Raw genomic sequence first — 21,380 nt, forward strand, 5'->3', positions numbered from 1 at the left:
ATATATATATATATATATATATATATATATATATAGTTATATAATAATTATAAAGATTATAAAGATTTTGGTGGCACGGTAGCTTAGTGGTTAGCACATTCACCTCACACCTCCAGTGTCCTGGGTTTGCATGTTTTCCCCGTGCTTGGTGGGGTTCCTCCGGGTGCTCAGCAGTAGCGTCAGGCCCACCCAGTCAGTTGCTTGCTACAGAAAAGATTGCTTTGATTGCTGGATGCCTTTATACATTTGTCCGTATTAGGTTTTTTGGCACGTCATATGTTATTTCTATGACTCAATTTTTGTACTTTCTGCGCGAGAGCGCCCTCCGGTTTCGAGAAAGAATGAAACGTCTCTACGCTCATGCCGCCCCTCTCCCTCCACACCGAGCACATTTCACAGAGGGTCACCGAAGTTTAGTTGCACATTAAACTAAAATGAGTTACTAAAGTTACTAAAGTTTGTGTCAAAAAGACGTTGTGTGCAGCCGGAGAAAGATAATTCCGATGTTCAGGAGCCATGAAGCTCGAGTAGTAAGGAGCTCTGCTAGTGTTCATTCACCTTTTACTCCATCACCAGCAGCACTTTATTCTCCAGCGTGTACCTCCCCTACACACCAGTGTAAAAGTAAGCCAATCTACATTTTCCTACTATGTAGTTGTATAGTCATTGTTGTTCATTTCATGTGGTTTATATGGCCGTTGAGCCATATATCGGACAGTTTACATACTGTCCTGCTGATTTGATAATGGTGTTGCGGCGCGTCTGTCAGATGTGCGCGCACGCGCGTGTGTATGTATGTGTGGTGTGGCCGCCGTGCTCATGCTGTTCTTATTAAATGGTGGTTTGCATTCAACCAGGTGTAGTTATGTTGGCTTATTTTGATAAAAGATGCATTTTAGGCTAGGCCCACCCACATTGTGATTCCTGGCTACGCTAGTGGTGGTCAGGTTTCTACCCACAGTCTAAAGACATGCTTCAAGGCTGATTGGAGTCTCTAAATTGCCCGTAGTGTCTGATTGCATGAGTGAATGAGTGTGTGTGCCCTGCGATGGGTTGGCACTCTGTCCAGGGTGTATCCTGCCTTGATGCCCGATGACGCCTGAGATAGACACAGGCTCCCCGTGACCTGAGGATAAGCGGTACAGACAATGAAATGAAATAAAGATTTTATAAAATCACCATAAAATAATTTTAAGCATGCAGCTATGCACATATTTAATTAGACAAGTATCATCTGCATGTATAATTATAACGTCTGTGTGTGTGTTTAATCATAGTTTTTAACTATTACCTTATCTCCTGTAGTGTCTTTCGACTCGTTACCGACGGTTTGACCCGTCCTGCTTGCCGTATAACGTGCTGTAAGATGTTACCACGGTGACGCAGAGACGCTGATCTTCAGATCCTCTTATCTCCAAGCTAGCGGGAGTCAGCAAGTGAAGACCCCGGTAACAGACCTGCATTCGCGGTGTTCAAAGGCAGATCATGGCGGGAGTGTTGGATGCACTCTGGGAGGACAGAGATGTTCGCTTCGACATCACACCACAGTAAGTTAACGGGCAGAATGCGAGCTAGCGTTAGCCCATTAGCAGTGCTAGCGTTAATACTATAGAAAGCTAACTGCAGCTAAAGCGCATTCAGTTAAAACCAGCAATATCATTATAGTGTGTTATACCTATTACTGTAGATTGTGTTTGTTGTTTTAGACTGATATTTCAAGCTCAGTCTTTAACACAGTAGCTACACTATATTGCCAAAAGTTTTGGGACACCCCTCCAAATCATTGAATTCAGGTGTTGTTTTTCAGGGGTTGGGCTCGGCCCCTTAGTTCCAGCGAAATGAACTCTTAATGTTTCAGCATACCAAGACATTTTGGACAATTTCATGCTCCCAACTTTGTGGGAACAGTTTGGGGATGACCCCTTCCTGTTCCAACATGATTGCACACCAGTGCACAAAGCAAGGTCCATAAAGACATGGATGAGTGAGTTTGGTGTGGAGGAACTTGTCTGGCCTCCACATCAACCAGATAGAACACCTTTGGGATGAATTAGAATTTCTGGTCCAACATCAGTGCCTGACCTCACAAATGTGCTTCTAGAGGAATGGTCTAAAATTCCCATAAACACACTCCTAAACCTAAAGATTTGAAGCTGTTGTAGTTACAAAGGGTGAGACAAGCCCATATTAAATTCATGTGCATGTAAAGGCAGATGTCCCAGTTTTGGCCTGTCTCGCAGTCTCTGCTCTAATTCATCCCCAAAGGTGTTCTGTTCTTGCATTAAGAGTTCCTTTCACTGGAACTAAGGTGGCCAAGCCCAACCTCTGAAAAACAACAGGGGTGTCCATAAACTTTTGCCAACATAGTGTACGTTCGCCTTATACTTAGTTTTAATGGTCTAGTCCAGAGCTTACACTGTTTACATCAGGGACCTGTTTAACTGAACCATAAATAAACAGACCCATATTTATTTCATGACCACAATTATATAATAATTATTATAATTGTTGTTGATACTACTACTAATAATAATAATACTAATAACAACCTAAATATGTCCAGTAATATTCTGAACATTTCTTAGAACCATAAAGCTTTTTTTTTTTTAACCTGAACCAACAAAACACATTAAGTCCAAGCTGACATTATTCTGTAGCCCCACTTGTTTCTATTATTGAGCTTTGGATTAAACCTGTTCAATTCAAGTCAAGATAAAAAAACTCAAATCATAAATAGAACTGCTTGGATAATTATGGGTTGTGATTTCTGCCACTGTAATTACTTTAAAAACAAGCAAAAAAATCACAGATCCCTACTTAATACTCAACTTGGAGAACTGCTGCTCTATGCCATATGTTGAAGTTATTCTTCTTTATTATTTTTTGCTTGATTTCAGACAGATGAAAACCAGGCCTGGGGAAGTACTCATCGACTGCCTGGATTCAATCGAAGACACTAAAGGAAATAATGGCGATAGAGGTGCTTATCTTCTTTACAAATTCTCAACATCTCTGCTGTTTATTTGTAAATATGTACACCTCCGTGTATGTATATATATATATATATATATATATATATATATATATATATATATATATATATATATATATATATATATATATATATATATATATATATATATACACACAGAGGTGTACATATTTATATATAAATGCAGATCGGAGGTGCAGAATAGTATGACTATTATGAATAAAGTAAAAATAAATATGAATAAAGTGGAAATAATGTTTTCATGAGGAGACACTGAATCTCTTTTTTGTTCACTTTGCTGCAAAAGGAAGGCTCCTGGTGACCAATTTAAGAATCATCTGGCATTCTGTCGCCTTACCGAGGGTTAACTTGTGTAAGTGTTATCCATTATAAATGTGAAATACAAACATGTCCTATCCATTTCCACAAGAATTGCATAACCTGTATAACCTGCACTCCATGACTTTTCTTTTCTCTGAACTAATCTACAGCTGTGGGATACAATTCTGTCATAAACATCACTACAAGAACAGCAAATTCAGTAAGAATATTTTAATCCGTGTTTACCTCATCGACCCGTCTTAGACTTTAGAACTAGTGTGCTGTGTATGACATGAAGTTTATAACTGTTGCAGAAACTGAGAGGGCAGACTGAAGCTCTCTACATCTTGACTAAATCAAATAACACAAGATTTGAGTTTATCTTCACTAATGTCATTCCTGGAAGTCCAAGACTCTTCACTTCTGTCATTGCTGTACACAGGTATGGAGTCATACATCTTGAGTCAGTTAGCTCTGACTTATTTAAGCATCTTACCCATGTACATTTTGTAGATATTTTAGTCTTTTGCAGGATATTTCATGAATAAAGTACAGCATGGTGTGCTGATGTGGAAAATAATCAACAATGTCGTGTTGTGGTGCTACCCCAGTATCACTACCACAGCTGATTATTTTCAAATAACAGCAATGTCCTTAAGTGTTTTGTTCCATGATGGAGCATACTGGGGGCACAGTGGGTTACTGGTTAGCATGTTTGAGGGTTTGATTTATGTCTCTAGATTTTGCATGTTCTCACTGTGCTTTGGAGGTTTCCTCTGTGTACTCCCCCTCAGTTCAAAGACATGCTTTGTAGGCTGATTGGCATCTCTAAATTGGCCGTATCATGTAAATTGGTTGCCCCACTCCCCCTTATGCCCCAAGTACCCTTGGACAGAATTGAGGTTCCTTCAAACATGTGTAGGATAAGCAATTTAGAAATTGGATGGATAGATCATATTTTTTAATCCATTTACAGTTGGGTTTAATGTTGTGGAATGTCTGGGAAACAATTTAGTTTTTCTTTCACTTGAATTATATCAGCTATAAGCAGTTACTCTGTCACTGGCTTCTCTTCTTTCCTCTTGAAGTCAATACAAAAAAATAGACAAAAAACTAGTCTCCTTCCAAAAATTCAAACCAGAAAAACCTAAAAATGCAGAAAACACGATCATATCAATTATTAAACCACAAATCAGCATATGTGAAGTGTCTATCATACAAGTCTGTGGAGTAAGAGGTTAGTATAGAAATGGCAGTGTGTTACTGTGAGAGCTAATGTTCTAGAATATTAATCAACATCATCTGACAAATCAGACTTGAGAACTCAACGGCAATGTGTTTAATGACATTTAAGTGAAGATAAAAATTGATGACTTTTTCAGAGCTTATGAGACCTCCAAAATGTACCGCGATCTCAAATTAAGAGCAGCTTTGATTCAGAATAAGCAGCTGAGATTACTGCCACGTGAACAAGTGTATGATAAAATCAATGGAGTTTGGAATTTATCCAGCGATCAGGTACAGTTACAGTTAAGATTGGATTGTTTGTTTGTTTTTTCCCCATAAAACCAGATTTGATGATTAGTTTGCTTTGGGTTTCAGGGGAATCTGGGCACTTTCTTCATTACTAATGTGAGGATAGTGTGGCATGCCAACATGAACGAAAGCTTCAATGTCAGCATTCCTTACTTGCAAATAGTAAGTGTTTAATCTAGTAATTGTTGTTAAAATACTTTAATAAGAATAGATTTGATTGTTGCTCTTGTCCATCTTTTGTGAAGCGCTCTATAAGGATTAGAGACTCCAAGTTTGGACTTGCGCTCGTGATTGAGAGCTCTCAGCAGGTGAGTCTGAGCTATAACTCAGCAATTCAGATTTATAAATATAGTTAATATGTTTGTTTTTTTCTGAAAAACACTACTCTTTCAGACAGGTGGATATGTACTGGGTTTTAAGATCGATCCTCTGGACAAGTTACAGGATGCAGTGAAAGAAATGAACTCCCTTCACAAAGTCTACTCTGCAAACCCAATCTTTGGTGTAGAATACGAAATGGAGGAAAAGGTAAATAAAAAGATGTGTGGGTGGAAAATGTGATGTTAGGTTCATAAATTGCTGTCCTTTCACAAATGTGTCTTCATGTATGATGTGAAAACAGCCACAGCCGCTGGAGGAGCTAACTATAGAGCAGCCTCCTGATGATGTAGAGATCGAACCAGATGAACAGACTGATGCTTTTACAGTGAGTATTTTACACTAATACTAAAATACACTGGTCAGGCATAACATTATGACCACCTGCTTAATATTGTGTTGGTCCCCCTTTTGCTGCCAAAACAGCCCTGACCCCTCCACTAGATCCCAGAAGGTGTGCTGTGGTATTTGGCGCCAAGCTGTTAGCAGCAGATCCTTTAAGTCTTAAGGCCCCACCTTGCAACTTTAAGGATACTTTTGATAGATACTGACCACTGCAGACCAGGAACACCCCAAAAGAGCTGCAGTTTTGGAGATGCCTTGATCCAGTCATCTAGCCATCACAATTTGGCCCTTGTCAAACTCTCAAATCCTTGCACTTGCCCATTTTTCCTGCTTCAACTTTGGGGACAAAATGTTCATTGCCTAACATACACTATATTGTGGGTGAGCGAATACTTTTGGCAATATAGTGTATCTCACCCACTACCAGGTGCCATGATTAGGAGATAATCAGTGTTATTCACTTCACCTGTCAGTGCTCATAATGTTATGCCTGACTGGTGTACGTCATAGAGTCAGCAGGGGTGATTATGACTTTAAAAGTGGACTGTTTTTAAGCACCAGAGTATGTGAAGTTTTCTTTCACCTATTACTATCCATTCACTACATCTTCAGCCATTACATCACAAAAATCACACTTTTCTTAAGTTAATTTTTAACAACCATCAGCTTCACGGAGTTGCTTGACAAATCTCAACAGATGTAACAGCAATACTAGGACTTACTACCATGACTGTAATCTAGCTCTCACTAAATAAGCTTTATATTTATCATGGTAGTTTGTGTTGTGACAATGGATTCAAGTTAAATCAAATGGATTTAATTGTGACTTATAGATTTAACTAAGAATATAGCTAAGAAATATTGTATAATTACTACAGTGATTAATATGTTTCAGTTATTTACCCCTAACTGATAGTGAGTAGCTTCTCATTGCTTAAACAGTCATGTTGGAAGACAAAGATGTTACTATGTTTCAGAAGGGTCAAATTATTTGCATCTATCTATCTATCTATCTATCTATCTATCTATCTATCTATCTATCTATCTATCTATCTATCTATCTATCTATCTATCTATCTATCTATCTATCTATCTATCTATCTATCTATCTATCTATCTATCTATCATCAGAGCCTGTTATAGAAAATGAACTTGGATATCTTAAAGACTGCACTTACTGAACTCCATTCTCCGCTGTACAACTTCACGTGAATTAAAGCTAAAAAGTCAAATAAAACAAAATTATAAATAAATAAATACTCTGATGCTCATAGTGAAGATTTTTAATGCACTGACTTTATTTGTAGTGAAGAATTCGAATCTTTCCTCTAGACTATTTATCTAAATGAGTAGCTGCACTTTTATCACCTCTGATAATCAGCAGGGGGCTTTCTCTCTCACACTCTGAAAATAACACCAGGCTTAAGCAGGTATCAGAATGACACATTGGCACTGACTGTTGTTGCCTGGTTTCAAACATGTTTAGACTGAAGTGCATTTGTCATGTGCATGTATTACAGAACATTAATTACGTTTTTTTGTCTTTATTACAGGCGTACTTTGCTGATGGCAACAAGGTACAACTGAATACCTTCCTACTTCCTACTATCACTGTGTAACTCATCTTGATCTTTGAAATGTTTATGTAATTTTAAATGAATATTTCTTTTTTCTTTTAAAGCAACAAGATCGAGAGCCAGTGTTCTCTGAGGAGCTTGGTTTAGCAGTGGAGAAATTAAAAGATGGCTTCACGCTGCAAGGACTTTGGGAGGTCATGGGTTGAAAATATGAAACTGGATCAGTGTAACTTGTTAACCATGAGAGTATGAGGAAAGGTTTTGTGGTTTGAATTCTTTAATATTTTCAGACATTTGTATTTAATATCTAGGTGTTTTTATTTATTCCCAGACTTAACTTATATATTATGTATATAATATGAAAATGTATAGTATATTATCTTATGTTTAAAGTATATCAGTTTAAGGTAGAAATAAATGGATGAGATATTTGTATGTTGTCACTTTTATAGGCACACTTTGCCCAAAAAAAGTGATATTTTTGCTACTAGGGTATAATAAACAGAGCAAAACAACACCTTGAATTGAGTGTATTTTTAGGTGGAGTTAATGCATAAAAGCCAGAATTCGTGGCCTGTTATTTTAAACAATGGGCATCATGAAGCTATTTTAAAGCGTGTCGGTATTGCTAAGGATTTTAACAAACAGCTTAGTAGCACAGATTAACAGTTCTAACAGCTGCTCTTTGCTGACCTGTACACTAAGTAAGGTCAGCTCGTAGGAAACACACTCACTATGTAAATAGAAACCTGGACACAGAAAAGGCGCCTGAATGAGTCAGCACCAAGAAAAGCTGATGGGGAAACTAGTGCCATTAATCATTATTACATTATTTGAGATCATTACACACAAATAAGTTTGCCCAAAAAATCAGTCAAAACTCATGATTGACATAATCATGAGAACAATAGATTTTGTGGACATTTACTCTTCCTCACATGAGAATGCAAGTAGCCCAGACATAATTGCTATGCTCACCGTTCACAGTTGTTTCTTTCCGTCTTCGACAGCTGCCAAATGTGACCGTTTTTCTAATCTGGCCAACCTGAATTCTTTCTGTCTGTGATGGGAGCTAAATATAGAGAGGCAGAGTTAAACTCAGCACCAGCTTCTGTCTTTGCTCTGCGTCAACTCCTCCTATTACTACTAAGATAGCGAGAGAAGTGGAAGCATTACAATCCCAACATCTTCCCTGATCCACACACACTCACCGAGATGGAACCGATGAGCATGAAAGATGACCTGAAGCTCTATCAGAGCACCCTGCTCCAAGATGGCCTGAAAGACCTTCTGAAGGAGAACAAGTTTATTGACTGCATTCTGAAAGTAGGGGACAGAAGCCTGCCATGTCACAAACTTATCATGGCAGCATGTAGCCCTTACTTTAGAGAGGTTTACTTCTCTGAAGATGGCAAAGAGAAGAGCAGCCCAGGCAAAGAGGTCGTGCTAGAAAATGTGGATCCATCCATTATGGACATGATCGTGAATTATCTCTATTCGGCAGAAATAGATATTACAGATGAGAACGTGCAGGACGTTCTAGCAGTAGCCAACCGTTTTCAGATTCCGTCCGTGTTCACGGTGTGTGTAAACTTCCTGCAGAAGCAACTGTCTCTAGGAAGCTGTCTGGCAATCTTCCGACTGGGGTTAATGATAAATTGTCCAAGGCTGGCCATGGCAGCAAGAGACTACATCGCTGAACGATTCGAGATTCTTAACAAGGAGCAAGATTTTCTTGAGTTCAACCCTCCGGAACTGTTCGCCATCATAGGAAGTGATGCCCTCAACGTGGAGAAAGAGGAACTGGTGTTTGAGCTGCTAATGAAGTGGATCAGGAAGGACAAAGAGAACCGTGCAAAGCATTTAGGTGATGCCTTTGAGCACATTCGTTTCCGACTGCTTCCGGAAAAGTATTTCAAGGAAAAGGTGGAAAAGGATGACATTATCAAAGCTGATCCTGAGCTCGTGAAGAAGCTTAAGATCGTCAAAGAGGCCTTTGCTGGAAAACTTCCAGCAAAGGTAGGAGGAAAAGAGGACGGAGAGAGCAAAATGCCTGGATATTTGAATGACACCCGAAGGCTTGGCATGTATGCCAAGGACCATATCCTGATGATTAATGAAACGGCAGCGGTGGCTTACGACCCTGTAGAGAACGAATGCTCACTGGCAGCAATGGCTGAGCAGATACCTCGAAATCACGCCAGCATTGTTACTAAGAAAAATCAGCTTTTTGTTGTTGGTGGACTGTTTGTGGATGACGAAAATAAAGACTCACCATTACAGTGCTACTGCTTTCAGGTAAATTATCTAATTATATATCAAAGATAATCAACGACTGAGTGATGTGATGCAGTCTGACATAAACCAGAGTTACTATTACCCCCCCTAGTGTATTATTTTGCTCAAACTGGTTTATTCTTCTTATACCAAAGCCCATTATCCCACTGATTACAAGTATTGTATTTATGAACAACAAACTTTATTCTGCTCATAGTTAGTTCAAGTTAGTTAACATTACTATTTTATTTAATAAAAAAAAATGTTAGTGAGCTCAAAGATTATCAAAGATTAAACAATGTTTTATTTATCTAGGTATTGTTCATTTATTAGCCCTATTAGCCTTACATTTGCCAAAACAAGTCATTCTTTAAAATCTGTTACTATAGAAATTATAACTCATTATTACTAGTGCATTGATATAACCTTTGGTTTGAAATTCACCCAGCTCAATTCAGTTCAGTTCAACGGTGCTGTGGTATAAATATATGTACATCATTTTTATTAGAAGGTTAATATTCTTAACAATCGAGATGTAAATATAAGCCTGATGTCTGTTACAGCTGGATCCTGTTAGTGCAGACTGGATTGCTATACCTCCTATGCCTTCTCCCCGCTGTCTATTTGCTCTGGGAGAATTTGAGAATCTCATATTTGCTGTTGCTGGCAAAGATTTACAGACCAATGAGTCTCTTGACTCAGTAATGTGTTATGACACTAAGTAAGTGTGACATCCATTACCTCGTTTTCCACTTCATAAGAGCCTGGCAATTAACAAAAACTCTCATGAGTCCTGTTTGTTATTTCACAGCAAGATGAAATGGAGCGAGACGAAGAAGCTTCCACTGAAGCTACATGGGCACTGTGTGATCTCAGGAAACGGCCTGGTCTACTGTATAGGAGGGAAGACAGACGACAAGTAAATTGGCGTTGAAGTAATGCTGAGCATAACGTTTTGAATTTTGTATAATCCAATAATGTGTTTCATAGTGTTTTTTTCTCTATGTACAAAATAGCAAAACCATCAACAAAATGTTTGCATATAATCATAAGAAGTCTGAATGGAAGGAGCTAGCTGCGATGAAAACACCACGGTCCATGTTTGGGGCAGTTGTCCATAAAGGAAAAATCATTGTGGTTGGCGGAGTCAATGAAAACAATCTCTTAGCATCGTGTGAAGCTTATGACTTTGGAACCAACAAGTAAGTGCCATTATGTAGTTGTGTTATTAAATAAATGCTGTTACTGATATAGTAGTTTAGACCAGCGACCATCAACAAGCAGACAAAGGTCCAGATGTGGACCCGGCTACGAATTTTTCAAACTGAACCGATCCCTCTGGTTTGCTAAACCATCATGGATTATATAGCAGATTCTCACATGTAGGCACCGGAACACAAACAGATCTACTATAATGTCATAAATATGTGAATACATGTCCATCCCACACATTTGTAGACATACACCAATTTTAGAAGCACACAACTGCCTTTGTATGCCGTAGCATTAAGATATGCCTTCACTAGAACTAAGTTCCTATCCCAAACCTATTCCAACATGACAATGCACAAAACAAGTGCCACAAACATATAGCTTGATAAGACTGGTGTAAAAGATCTCACTGCCTGCACAGACACACAACGCCACTGAACACATTTTTAAGATTGACTGAAACGCCACATGCCTTCCACGGCTTACTAATCCTCATGTGGCTGAATCAAATCCCCACACAACACCTTCAAATATGTAGTGTAAAGCCTTCCCAGAATAGTGCAGGCTGTTATAGAAGCCACAGGGGAAATAACGCCATGTTCATGGCTTGAAATGGGATGTTCAACAAAAACACAGATAGGTGTGATGGTCAGTTGTCCATGTATATTGATATATATTGTGGTAGCTCAGTAACTGGATAGATTTCACACACTAGATCTCTGTTGACTCATATATTTGTCAAGCATTAAAGGTTAACCACTGGTGCCATTACGTTATGATAGTTGCTTACTGTAACTGGACCGTAACACATTTTATTTGAATAACATATTAATACACCAGATACACCAACTACATGTGCATTGCTACATTTTTCTATATGCATAATAATCATTTTTGCCTTGTAGGTGGGAAGCCTTCCCTGAGTTTGCGCAGGAGAGGAGCTCAGTAAATGTTGTGAGTATTGATGGTGAGCTTTATGCAGTCGGGGGCTTTACCATGGTAGAGCAAGATAAAGAGTGTGTTCCCTCAGAGATCAGAGATATTTGGCAGTAAGTAATCACTACCTGAACCTTGTTATAAGTATTACAACAAAGACAGTGTAATGTTGTTATACAGCAGACTAACTGCTCTTTCTGCAGCAAGCTGTTTAACCTTTATGCTACTATTTTTATGATAGGTATGAAGAGGACAAGAAGCAGTGGTCTGGAATTTTACGAGAGATGCGCTATGCAGCTGGTGCTTCCTGCGTTTCCATGCGTCTAAATGCTGCAAAAATGCCCAAACTGTAAAAATGGCCTAGGTCTCTGCCAAGGGACGGTTTATTTTTAGTCTAACTTGATGATTCCAGTTAAAAGAAGATATAATTCAGTAAGGCATGAGCATGAAACAACTGAGTTTTGAATAATTTCATGACGCTGTTCAATAAATACTTATACACGACTGATGTTTTTGTTTTTAAAGTTTGAGGTCAAAATCATGTATTTGTTTAAGATTGCAAAATGAAATTTTACATTTGATATATTACAGCAAAATATTTATATTGCAAAATAAAAAATAAAAGCACAAGAGGCGTTAATGGCAGTGTGATATTTTTCTGTATTCTTGTGGAAAAATGGGACACTTGTACATGATATGCAGTCCATCAACAGTCACGCTCTCCTGGATAAACATACCAGCATGGATATCCAGAGAAGAGTGCATTATTTGTGTCATCATAAAGTGTTCAGAGAGTTTAACTGGCTCGGGGCAGCTCAGTAAATAACTTCTTTCTCAAATATTCCTTCCAAGCATCAAGTGTTGAGAGCTCCATAGAGTTCCATTCAAAGTGAGGAATCTGTGATGGAGAAAGGTTCATGAGTCTTTTAGTTTTTGTAACTAACTAGTAGTAAATTAATAATTTTCTTTTTACTCACCTGCAGAACGTTATATCCTAAAATCTCTAGATGTCTCTTCCTCATCAGGATGTCTCCTTTAACGTGCTGTGAGTTTTTGCAGAAGGACTTAGAATTCAGGAAATCTAGAGCAATGCTGAGGAAACAAAGTTCTGTAGATCAGTGCTGGTGAATTCTCAAATCTGATTGGCCATTAAGCGGATCAGTAGGACTGGCTGTAATTAAAACCACAGACTAATAATGATTCATACTTATATACCAATATTAAAAATGAAAATATTATATATATTTTATATATAAAAAATTATTATATGGTGATATGTTCCTCTTTCTGTAAGGAGAGAAGATGATGTTTATGAATACGAATGGAAGAAATCTCCAGTGCATTAGTGCTTCAGGACAGAAGGACTTCACTCTTTTTCTACAGCATGACAAAATACATTTTATGTCTTATTAACTGAGAGGGGGGGGGGGGGAGAGAGAAGCTGGATAAGGAGTGAAAGTTCATAGCTGCTATAATGTAAATGATTTTTTTTTTACTTGTTTCGCAGGTGTTAAATTTTAAATGTAATTATAATCAAATGTCATGTTTATTAATAAATAAAAACTCGTAATGTTTGGTAAGGCAGTGGCATCACAACACCCAGATCATTAATTATTTTTCTATAACAGTATACCCCATTATGCTCTTATTTGGTTATACTTTCCATAACCAAGCATCCGAATTCCAGTGTGTACATACCGCTGAGCACCTGGAGGTAGCTCTGTCCTCTCCTTCTCTGACCCAGAGTCCCAGTGCACCTTTCCATCTTCGTTAATCTGCAATTCACTCAGTGTACTGTAAGGCAGCGCCTGCTGATTATGATCCAGGATGCACTCGTAATCTGTGAAATGGATTAAAAATGATGACAGTAATTCCAACTACTTTCTGGGAAAGATGTGGATGAAAATCATCCTCACCGACAGTGTAGTAATACGGAGTCAACACTCCAACTTTGACACAGTTAATGCCTCCAAGCACTTCTCCCAGCATCCTGTGGATCTGTTGCTGGGCTAGATTGATGGAGCTGTCTGAGATTGTCGGAGAGAGAAATTCAGTTTATTAGCCATTATGGTGACTGAGGACATATTGTTTGTTTCACTTGTGGTGCTCACATGTGAAACTACAATAAGAAATGTGTATATATATATATATATATATATATATTTATTTATTCTATTACCTCTCCTATGGAGCTGCATGCAGTAGTGCTCATGGAACCAGGGCACCTGGAACTCCGGGCACTCGAGACACACAGCACGATTCAGCTGCATGAGGCGAGAACGCACTCGCATATTCTGAGTGCTTGAGAGTGCTGTTAATGGGAGATGTGTAGGAAGTTAAGCATCACTTAGTACTGTACATGATGTTTTAATAAGTGCCCTATTTACAAATAGTTATTTCAGTCTCTTTGAGAAGTATCTCTTTCACATAGAGATTACATCCATGTATTTCAAGCATTTTTAAATCTGATTCCTGAGACACATTTTAGCCAGAGGTTGTATAAAAATAAACACATCTGTCCTCATCACGACGCATTTTATTCCACTATTCATATATGAATCTTTTCAAAAAATAATTTGTGATCTGTCATTACTCATTTATACTACACTGAATTTTCTGTCTGGTAGAAGAAAAACAAGCATTAAGTAGCCGCACTTACTTTCAAGCTGAGCGTCCAGCTTGGCCAGGAAATCCACTCTGAATATTTCTCTGATCAGTGGCTCTGGGAAACGGTTGCTCAGAGCCAAGACATAAGCCAACAGTACCAGCATGTGAGGGTCAAACAAACCTGGGATTATAAAGCACAGGGCATTTGAGTCTAATTTTAGTTCCATTTCTAATAATCAAAATGGTTTCAGCTTTCAGAAAACAGAACTCACTAATTTTTGGAGTGAAATGGTGAATGTAAGCGTCAAATAACTCGTCCACCTTTGGAGAGTCGTAGTTAAGCACAGCAAATGGGAGCAGAGTGACATAAACTGCAGAGTAATGAATCTAAGGGATAAAAAAAAAAAAAGTATTAAGTATTTATTTATTTATATATATATATATATATATATATATAAATAAATAAAATGTATATAAATATTATAAATATAATAATATAAATATTATATTTATCTTCCACAAAGCGCAAAGTCACCATTAAGATGTGTATATGGAACATTTGTATCATATTAACAGCACTTCCTTTATTTAAAATGCAGCTTCAAGTTAGAATTATTTATACTTACTTAGCTTACTGAGCTTTAGATTAGGAAATAAAGTAACCAGTCGATTAAACTTAACCCTTTAATGACTACAATATAACTATAATCACGTTGAAACACCGTTCATAGAGGAATAAGGAAGAACTGGGACTGACAGCCCAGATATTAAATGAAAGCATTTGAGACAACGTACCTTGTGTGTGTTCTCTAAGGCTATGCTGGCGATTCGTTCCAGCAATGGAGCTGAGCGGTATGTGGTCCTGGTCATAAAGAGGACCAGGTCTAGCATGTTGCTCAAGGTGATCTGTTCTGCCAAACTCTGAAGTACCATAATTGTCTCCTCAAGCAGCATCTCCTCAAACCATTCCCCTGACATGAATTTAAGCTCCTCCATGAGCAGGTCCAGCTTCTTGGCTGCATGGACTCGTTCCTGAGCACAGCGATTTAGGTTCTGCAGCAGACGCACATATTTGCTGTGAGCACTCTGGCTGTAGGAGGGATCATTTCGCATCCATTTGGCAATGGCCGTTGTAAGCGAACTCATACCCATCAGGCTGCACTGAGGCAACACGGCATCAATGCGTGATAAAACCGGCTCCTCGATACGTGCTGAGGGCAGCATGGCAAGCACACGGGTCAGCATGATCACCTCGTATATGTGCACGCAGGTCTGCAAGTAACTAATAAAGAAAGATATAATGGGATTCAAACATAAGGTTTATAATTAATTAATCATAATTATTAAAGACCTCAAATATTTCATGCAAAGTAATTCAATTCAATTTTATTTGTATAGCACTTTCGTCTCAAAGCAGCTTCACAGAACATAAGAAATATGGTACCAAAAGTTCAAGATTAAAACAGGTAATGACATATTCCTTTCTCAATTTCAATTTCTTTGACCTATATAGTGACACATTATTTGGTCTATAAACATGGAACAAACCAATAAATTACCATGAAGCATAAGGCTTCAGTAGATAAAATGTCAACAAATTTAGATAAATACAAAGCAAACAAACACTGTACAGTACCATACAGTACCTTCACGATTAAAAAAAAAGTTCATGTGCCTTTATAAAGGGAGTCTTATTTTCAGATGACTTTTTGTGGTTATAAAATACTATCAGTGATGCTTAAAATGTCCCCTGAACCTTAGACTATTGTTTAACATTTAATCCTCAACACTTCTCCATGTGCAACTAATAAACTGCATCAGACACAATAAATAGACAATCCAGCAGGACATATCTTCTTATTCCCTTTAAAGCTTATTCAGTAACAGTACTGTGAAAATATAAAATACACATTCATCACTTCTTTAGATTTCATGTTTATGGACTTACAAATAGTTCACAATATTGCACAGCAGTACAGAGCTCTGAGATAATTAGTAAATAGTTGAAAGAGAAGAAGAAGACAACAACTACAAGACATTTATAATTTATATAGTGTCTTTTCACATCCAAGTCCACCTTCCAATTAATAAAAAATAAAACTAGGAAATAAATCACCTCACAGAAGTTAATCAAAGGATGTTAATAACAATTGTTAATATTTGTCAGGCCAATAAATCAAGTTTCGGCCTGGCTGAGACTCACCGTAGCACTATGATCCTCAGGCTGGAGAAGAGCTCAGGACTCTGACAGTGCAGCAGAATAAGCGCCTGGATGATCTTTGCAATCTCGACTGGCCTATACACCTCCAGATTCCTGTGCAGCACAGATGCAATCCTACAAAATAACCATAATCAGTCAACACACACCAATACAAGACATATAAACTATGGCCTAACCGGCTGTGATGTGGACTTGAACTAAATGATATATGCTATACAGAGATCACTAGTCACCTTTTTTCCATAAAGCCAAGAAAAATAAGGATGAAGGTCTTACTTATTAATGAGTTGAAAATTCCGGCTCTGCATCTCCTCCAGTGTCTCAGCGATCACTAGGGCTTGGTGAGCGTTCAGCTGATCGGCCAACAGCAGCGCTGTACTTTCCAACCTGTGACACAAATTCAGTACAAGCTGAATATCACAAACCACTCATACTTAAACCCAAAACACAGCTACAGTTTGAGAATTCAACAAAACTTAAATTTGGCAGCATTTATGCATGCACATATGCAGGAGCTAATATTCTTGATGGATCTCCAGTTCAATCTTGAGCATAGGTTACAGCCTGTGTGCAAGATTTCCCAGTGTCAGTGGGGCAAGGGTTTATCAGGGTTTTCCAGTTTCTTCTAACCTCCCAAAAACATACCATTATGTCTGAATGAGTGTGTGAATTTGTTTGCACAGTGCTCTAAGATGATGGCCAGTATTCCTAACAAAGACTTGGATTATCTGACTAAGATACTTAAGAAAAACACGTTGTGCTGTTTAATGGTTTATTGTTAGTTTTAACGCTGTGGAACGTCCATGCAACAAGTTTGTTCTCAACTATGTTACAGATATAAACAATCATTCCATTAACAGCCTCTCCCAAAGTCTCTCTGTTTTTTTATTAGTCCTGTATTATTTGAGCATCTGTCGTACAAGGTGTGTGAGCTGCTACTATTGAAAAAATAATGTATTAGAACAAGTCTATTAATATTAAGCTGTTGCTCATGTTACGGCTGGAATTGGAGCCGTTCTGTTATACGAAAATAACGTACAACTGACAAATCAGATTTGAGAATTCAGCCATTCTGTGATATAGCAAAGAATCCACAAATACGTCCACATTACACTGACTAGCATCCTACATAAGTAAAGAATTATTTATCATGGCTGGTTCAACAGTTAAGGCCCCAGAACTGAAGTGCCACTGTTGGTGCCTTAAACAGGGTCTTTAACCCTCTCTGCTCTCTGGGTGCTGCATCTTAGCTGACCCTGCACTCTGACCCAAGCTTCCTAACAAGCTGGAATATGCAAAGAAAAGAATTTCACTGTGTTGTAATATACATGTGACAAATAAAAGCTTCTTCATTTACTTCTTCAAATATTACAGGTTAAATTATTTTGTTTAGTGACATTGAAGACCTTCTCTACCAGTTAAGACTTTACACGTTTGGTAAACTGGGCCCTGAGACACTATATACACACTAACCACTGAGACACCACACACTCTAACTATGATCAGTTTTATTTTACACTGCACAATTACTGCATGCCAATTTTTATACAAGAGAAGTAAACTTAAGATTAACCTCTCTCTGGTTGCAGGTCCAGCCAGGGGTCCCAAAGCAATAAAGAGCTTTGTGAAAGATTCCGGGTTGGTGCACGAGTGCATCAGCTCTACCATCTTCTGAATGGCAGCCTGTCTGAAGTCCCAATTGCTGAACGACAGCGACTGATACAGCATCACTATAATACTGAGGTTCTCCATGTCCAGATTAGGGACATTTTTCAGGAGAATGCGGCTGCACTTTTCCAGTAAGGGCCGATGGATGCACTTGGTATGGCGGAGGAACTGCACTACCCTCCTGGGATTGTTGAAATGGAGCGTGTCCATGCTGTCCAGCAGAACCTCAGCTTTTTCAATCAGTGCGTCCCGTAAGCGGGTAGACAGCAGTGACGACACACTGATCATGAGTGTGGTCAACACTCTGAGGAAGATAAAAGAAAGATGATTTCTACTGGTATAAAGCACTTGGGAACAGTGATTTATTTATTTATTTGTTTTGCACAGAGAGAATCAATACCTGGCATCTTCTATTGAATCCAGTCTCTGATTCACAATCTCAGTAATGTGACCCATCAGTGGACTGTTGTGCAGCCCCAGGTCATTCAAACAAATAGATAACTTAGACAAAGTTGTCATGGAGAAGCTGTAAAGTCAATAAACCTTGGGATTAGGCATAAAAACATTTCACCTACATTTCAAGCTGTTAAATATACCAATATAATATTGATGTTTTAGTCAATTACAATCCATATATCTACTGAGCCACGTATCATTTTTATATAAATATTTAAGCATTAAATTATATTTTTATACTAACTGTTTTATTTTTTTGTACAATAACCTGCTTTTGTGTGTGTAATATCGATAACTCACACTTTTTTGTGGCAATATTTTTTGCTGGCACCAAATATAATACGCCGTCATGTATCTCAAAATACTGTATACTTTGTATCACAAAGAAAGTATCATGATATATTTTTCCACAATCTTAGTGTCAGCACTACCTTTCTACTCTGTTCCAGGCTTCAACCACCAGCTGCTGGATGAGAGAGTCATGTGGTTCGATCTGAAGTCTTTTGAAAGAGAAACACAGGGAGTCGGATAATGAAAAGTGAACAGATGAATCAATCACATCAGTGGTTATACAGCTGCATATGCGATGGATGCATCCCTCATGGAGTGTAAATTGATGAAGAGAAGGGAAAAAACATGACCCAGTTTGTCATCTATTAACAAAAATGTTACACGATAACACTACAAGCTCCATCCTGGAGATCACAATACAGAAGAAAAAGGTAAACTCTTGGGGGCCACATGTATGTGAAGTATTAACAGGAAATCTGTGCTTTATTCATTTATTTATGAGCTTTTTATAGTGTAAAAGCTCATAAGATACAAAATGTTGGAGATCAAATAAATAGAGAATATATTGTGTTGATTTATTTCACTATCGAATTTTACTTGTGAGCTTTTAACAATAGACACTGTATATAGAAATGTATATATTTATCTTTAATGAGCAAGCCAGAGTTGACTTTGGTGAGGAAAAACGTCCTGACACAATATAAGGAAGAAACCAAATTTAAACAGGAAAGCCATCCTCATCTGTGTATCACCCAATAATGATCATTTCTTTTATATAACTGTGTCCTATTTGGTCAAAACATGCAGCTGTGTAACTTCTGAGCTAATAAAACCTTACGAATATTATTTCTGTATTTATTATAGTTTAATATAAAAATCTATTTTTTTGAAGTTATTAAAAACCTCACTATGTAGTGATGGAGACTTGAATGCAAAGCTGTTTTATAGCAATTGCAAAATCCTAAGTTTATGGTTTCTAAGTAATCGCTTTGATATTTAGGTTGTCCATATGAGGTCATCCTCAGCAGCAGCAAAACCAGGACCGTTTTAGTTACATGTCATAATAAGAAACAAGATCTATGTCTTTGTTATTTTGTTTTAGAGGAACGCACTCAACTTTTGCACTCTGGCAAAAAAAGGTGTGTATCTGTGTGTGTGTGTGTGTGTGTGTGTGTGTGTGCGCGTGTGTGTGAAGTCTCCAACAGACAATTCTCTGTTGTAGGTGACATTGTGTACCTGAGTCCACCATAAAGTATGTCCACCAACGTTGCATCGTCCATCATGCTGATCTTGTTCTCAGCCAGAACTCGAAGCGTAAGGAACTGTGGATGAGCCCGGATCAGTTTGATCGTCCGCAGCATTTCTGGTCTCTCCCTCTGAAACTGCCACAGCAGGCCCACGGCAAAGCCCACATGCTTGACAGAGAGTTTTGCCTTGTTCTTGCTCACCACATCAAAGAGCTGGTCCTCTGCCGTGCAGACCCGGAGCTGCCCCAGGACATGGTCCTGACACACAACGCCATGATGAAACAGTCTGCAAGGGGGACAGCGCAGGGCACAAAGCCTGAGCATGACCATAGGGCAGGGACGGGTCAGAAAGGCAACCTGCTCTTCATAGTCCAGTCAAGGAGATGAGACACACAAGAAGTTCACAGGGTCTGAACTCTGCTGATTTTGTGCATGATGGAATTACTACTAGAAATCAGGCTTCCTATTCAGAACATAAACAGAACATAGACCATAATATATGAATGAGTATACAACACCGGAAACTGGAGATGAGGGAAGGGTCGTCAAGGTAACAGGAAAGCTTTTACTCTTAATCTGTCACATCACAAGCATAGAGTAATTATCAAGTATAAAATAATGTTTCATGTTCTGGAACTATTCCACAATAAAAAAGAGCTTCAAACTCACTCAAATTTGGTTGAGAAACACATGATATGGCTTCACAGTGTCATGTTTGACCTGTCCCGGGCTCGAGAGTTCACGTGGGGACTTTTTTTTTTTAGCAAGCTAGCTTCTAATATCAATATATGTGAATATAACAAATGTATATGACATTAATTTTATTGTACACTAACCACAGGGTCAGAAGAATAACGCCAGGCTATTATAGCAATGAAATGTTTCTAAAAACACCATTTTGTTTTGGGTACGCGGGTAATTCAGCGTGTTCACGCTGACCAATTGCTTCCGAATTCACAGTGTGAAGAAACTCGGGAGAAACAACAGACAGGTTTGGGGGACTTCAAAATAAAAGTCCTTTATTCAGAACAGCTTTGTATTTGGGACAGACAGACAGACAGACAGACAGACAGACAGACAGACAGACAGACAGACAGACAGACAGACAGACAGACAGATAGACAGATAGATAGATAGATAGATAGATAGATAGATAGATAGATAGATAGATAGATAGATAGATACAGACAGGCAGACAGACGTCTGCCTTTACATGCACATGAATTTAATATGGAGTTGGCCCACCCTTGGCAGCTATAACGGCTTCAACTCTTCTGGAAAGGCTTTCCACAAGGTTTAGAAGTGTGTTTATGGGA

General features: G+C 38.3%; 3 protein-coding genes across 5 annotated transcripts; 2 read left to right on the forward strand and 1 right to left on the reverse strand.

Moving 5' to 3' along the window:
* Positions 1-389: 389 nt before the first annotated feature.
* On the forward strand, positions 390-7,496 carry bbs5 (Bardet-Biedl syndrome 5). The gene is made up of 13 exons (XM_058393261.1): positions 390-624; positions 1,306-1,547; positions 2,898-2,980; positions 3,300-3,365; positions 3,484-3,533; positions 3,628-3,755; positions 4,696-4,831; positions 4,916-5,011; positions 5,095-5,157; positions 5,243-5,377; positions 5,472-5,555; positions 7,126-7,149; positions 7,254-7,496. Exons 2-13 carry the CDS (start codon positions 1,486-1,488, stop codon positions 7,353-7,355), a joined length of 1,029 nt encoding a protein of 342 aa, XP_058249244.1. The 5' UTR covers positions 390-624; positions 1,306-1,485; the 3' UTR covers positions 7,356-7,496.
* Positions 7,497-7,846: 350 nt separating this feature from the next.
* klhl41a (kelch-like family member 41a) lies at positions 7,847-12,142 on the forward strand. Its single transcript, XM_058393260.1, has 6 exons — positions 7,847-9,447; positions 9,990-10,147; positions 10,238-10,345; positions 10,443-10,628; positions 11,544-11,687; positions 11,816-12,142. Exons 1-6 carry the CDS (start codon positions 8,365-8,367, stop codon positions 11,925-11,927), a joined length of 1,791 nt encoding a protein of 596 aa, XP_058249243.1. The 5' UTR covers positions 7,847-8,364; the 3' UTR covers positions 11,928-12,142.
* A 72-nt stretch (positions 12,143-12,214) lies between these two features.
* On the reverse strand, positions 12,215-21,012 carry fastkd1 (FAST kinase domains 1). Of its 3 annotated transcripts, XM_058393259.1 has the most exons (16): positions 20,734-21,012; positions 20,583-20,640; positions 20,054-20,350; positions 18,958-19,026; positions 18,471-18,596; positions 17,976-18,374; positions 16,679-16,789; positions 16,385-16,516; positions 14,977-15,463; positions 14,454-14,568; positions 14,234-14,362; positions 13,754-13,885; positions 13,491-13,601; positions 13,273-13,414; positions 12,552-12,666; positions 12,215-12,472 (listed from the first exon to the last, which is right to left on the reverse strand). In XM_058393259.1, the coding sequence occupies exons 3-16, from the start codon at positions 20,176-20,178 to the stop codon at positions 12,371-12,373; spliced, it is 2,295 nt and encodes a 764-aa protein (XP_058249242.1). In that variant the 5' UTR covers positions 20,179-20,350; positions 20,583-20,640; positions 20,734-21,012; the 3' UTR covers positions 12,215-12,370. The 3 variants fall into 3 exon arrangements, with proteins under 3 accessions (XP_058249242.1, XP_058249239.1, XP_058249241.1); XM_058393256.1 differs by lacking the exon at positions 20,583-20,640 and having other exon boundaries at positions 20,054-20,527; XM_058393258.1 differs by having other exon boundaries at positions 20,054-20,640.
* Positions 21,013-21,380: the final 368 nt, after the last annotated feature.

This window comes from Hemibagrus wyckioides, linkage group LG06 (genome assembly GCF_019097595.1).
Source record: "Hemibagrus wyckioides isolate EC202008001 linkage group LG06, SWU_Hwy_1.0, whole genome shotgun sequence".
Taxonomy (NCBI): domain Eukaryota; kingdom Metazoa; phylum Chordata; class Actinopteri; order Siluriformes; family Bagridae; genus Hemibagrus; species Hemibagrus wyckioides.